This window comes from Prunus dulcis, chromosome 6, assembly GCF_902201215.1.
Source record: "Prunus dulcis chromosome 6, ALMONDv2, whole genome shotgun sequence".
NCBI lineage: Eukaryota > Viridiplantae > Streptophyta > Magnoliopsida > Rosales > Rosaceae > Prunus > Prunus dulcis.
The window spans coordinates 2,101,983-2,103,825 of record NC_047655.1 but is presented as its reverse complement, the minus strand read 5'-3'; the positions used below and the strand labels follow the sequence as shown (position 1 = coordinate 2,103,825).

General features: G+C 50.6%; 1 protein-coding gene across 1 annotated transcript; it reads left to right on the top strand.

Moving 5' to 3' along the window:
- Positions 1–679: 679 nt before the first annotated feature.
- Positions 680–1,615, top strand: LOC117629511. The gene has a single exon (XM_034362015.1). The coding sequence runs from the start codon at positions 680–682 to the stop codon at positions 1,613–1,615; it is 936 nt and encodes a 311-aa protein (XP_034217906.1).
- Positions 1,616–1,843: the final 228 nt, after the last annotated feature.

Genomic DNA, 1,843 nt, shown 5'->3' with positions numbered 1-1,843 from the left:
ACACGCGCAGTCAAGTGAGCCTTAACGCACGAGTAGATCAACTTACACAAAGGGTTGACGACCAAAACAGTTTAATTGGCCAACTCCTCAGGCAGATCAACTTCGGTCAAAGCCTTGGAGCCCATGACAATGAGAGAAGGATCCGCCAGCATACTGGCGAGCATTTTGAGGGATCCTAGACTAGTCAGTCAGAGACAAACTGGCAGGGGAGAGAACGAGATCGAGCTGGCGAGACGCAGACATCTACAAGCCGTACTCTGAGCCGATCGACGACATTCAAGACTAGGCACACAGGGGGCACGAGTCCTTGAACGATTGCGTGACGAACGCAACGACCAAAGTTCACTAATCCGCTCGAGAACCAACTTGCGACAACAACTCGTGGAGGAATCTTCGCAAGCTCAATCCACCAATCTGCCTCACGGGCAGGGCAACCGAGGAGGTCAACTTCTTCAAGTCGACGAGGAAGTCAACCATCCCCGCTTGAATCACGAGGGTCGCCAACGTGATCGGCAAGCCATGTGCGCGGAGGATGTCGAGAAGCTCGTAAACGACCGACTTCGTAACTTAAAGATTGGTGGAAATTTCAAAGATGCTCTACGTAGGGAGGTGGACCAAGCAAACTCTACGCCTTTCATTGCCGAGATCGAGCAGATTGCTCCCCCAAAAAAGATTCTCAATGCCTTCATTCACGCATTTCAAAGGGGATTCCGATCCCGATAGCCATCTAAAGCACTTCAAAAGTATCATGATCTTCTACAAGGCTAACGATGAGCTGATGTGCAAGGTGTTTGCAATGACTTTGCTAGGAGCAGCCCAAGACTGGTTCCACACCCTGCCATCTGGGTCGATCAGCAGCTTCAAGGAGCTAGCTTACGTCTTCATCAAAGAATACACTTCTTCCCGGATGATCAAGAAGAATCCTGACCACCTGTTCAACCTACAAAAGAAGTACGAAGAATCCTTTCGAGATTACATCAAGAGGTTCAAAGCAGAAAGGGCGAACATCATTGGATGTGACGACCGAATCGCGTCATTGGCCTTCAAGAGGGGCTTGCCAATTGAGTGTGAGCTGTATCGCGAGCTGACCATCTCTCCCTGCCAAACACTAGTAGAAGTCTTCGCGACAGCAGAGTGCTATGCGCTTTGGGACGATGACCGGATCGCCGCAAAGAAAGCTGCCAAGCAAGCCGATCAACCGATTGAGGCGGCAAGCCAAAGAAACGACATGATAAAAGACAAGGATGGGGGCAAGCGCGAATTACAGCCTCAGGAAGGTGCTCCAACAACTGAGACCTACACCAAGTTTACTATTCCGATACAGCAGATCCTAGCCCAAGTAAAGAACATGCCTTGGTTGAAGAAACCATCGCCTTTGAAGGGAAACTCAGCCAAGAAGGATACCAGTAGATACTGCGAATTCCATGAAGGGCACGGTCATTACACAAATGACTGCTTCGCCTGGAAAAAACACCTCGAAGAACTGGTCGGAGATGGCTATTGCACGGAATTCATTGCAAGGGGGTTATCCAGCAAATCAAAGATCGTGACGCGGCTGCCAGCGAACCTCCACGAAAAAAGTCATACGGATCAGCACGATCGTAGCCGACTTTAAGAGCCCGAGCTGACCACCGAGGAGCAGAAGAGAAAGACCATGTAAGCGACAAGCGAAGGTCTCCCAAGCTGTCACTTGCTACCCAGTCATGGAAGACGATCCCGACATCACCTTTTAAGGGAAGGAAGTTCCAAGACAACGGAATGCCCATCACCTCCGAATGTGCTATCCACGAAGCTCCTCGCCTATTAGCTCGCTCCAAGCAGGTGGCCAGGCCTCCCTCACCTC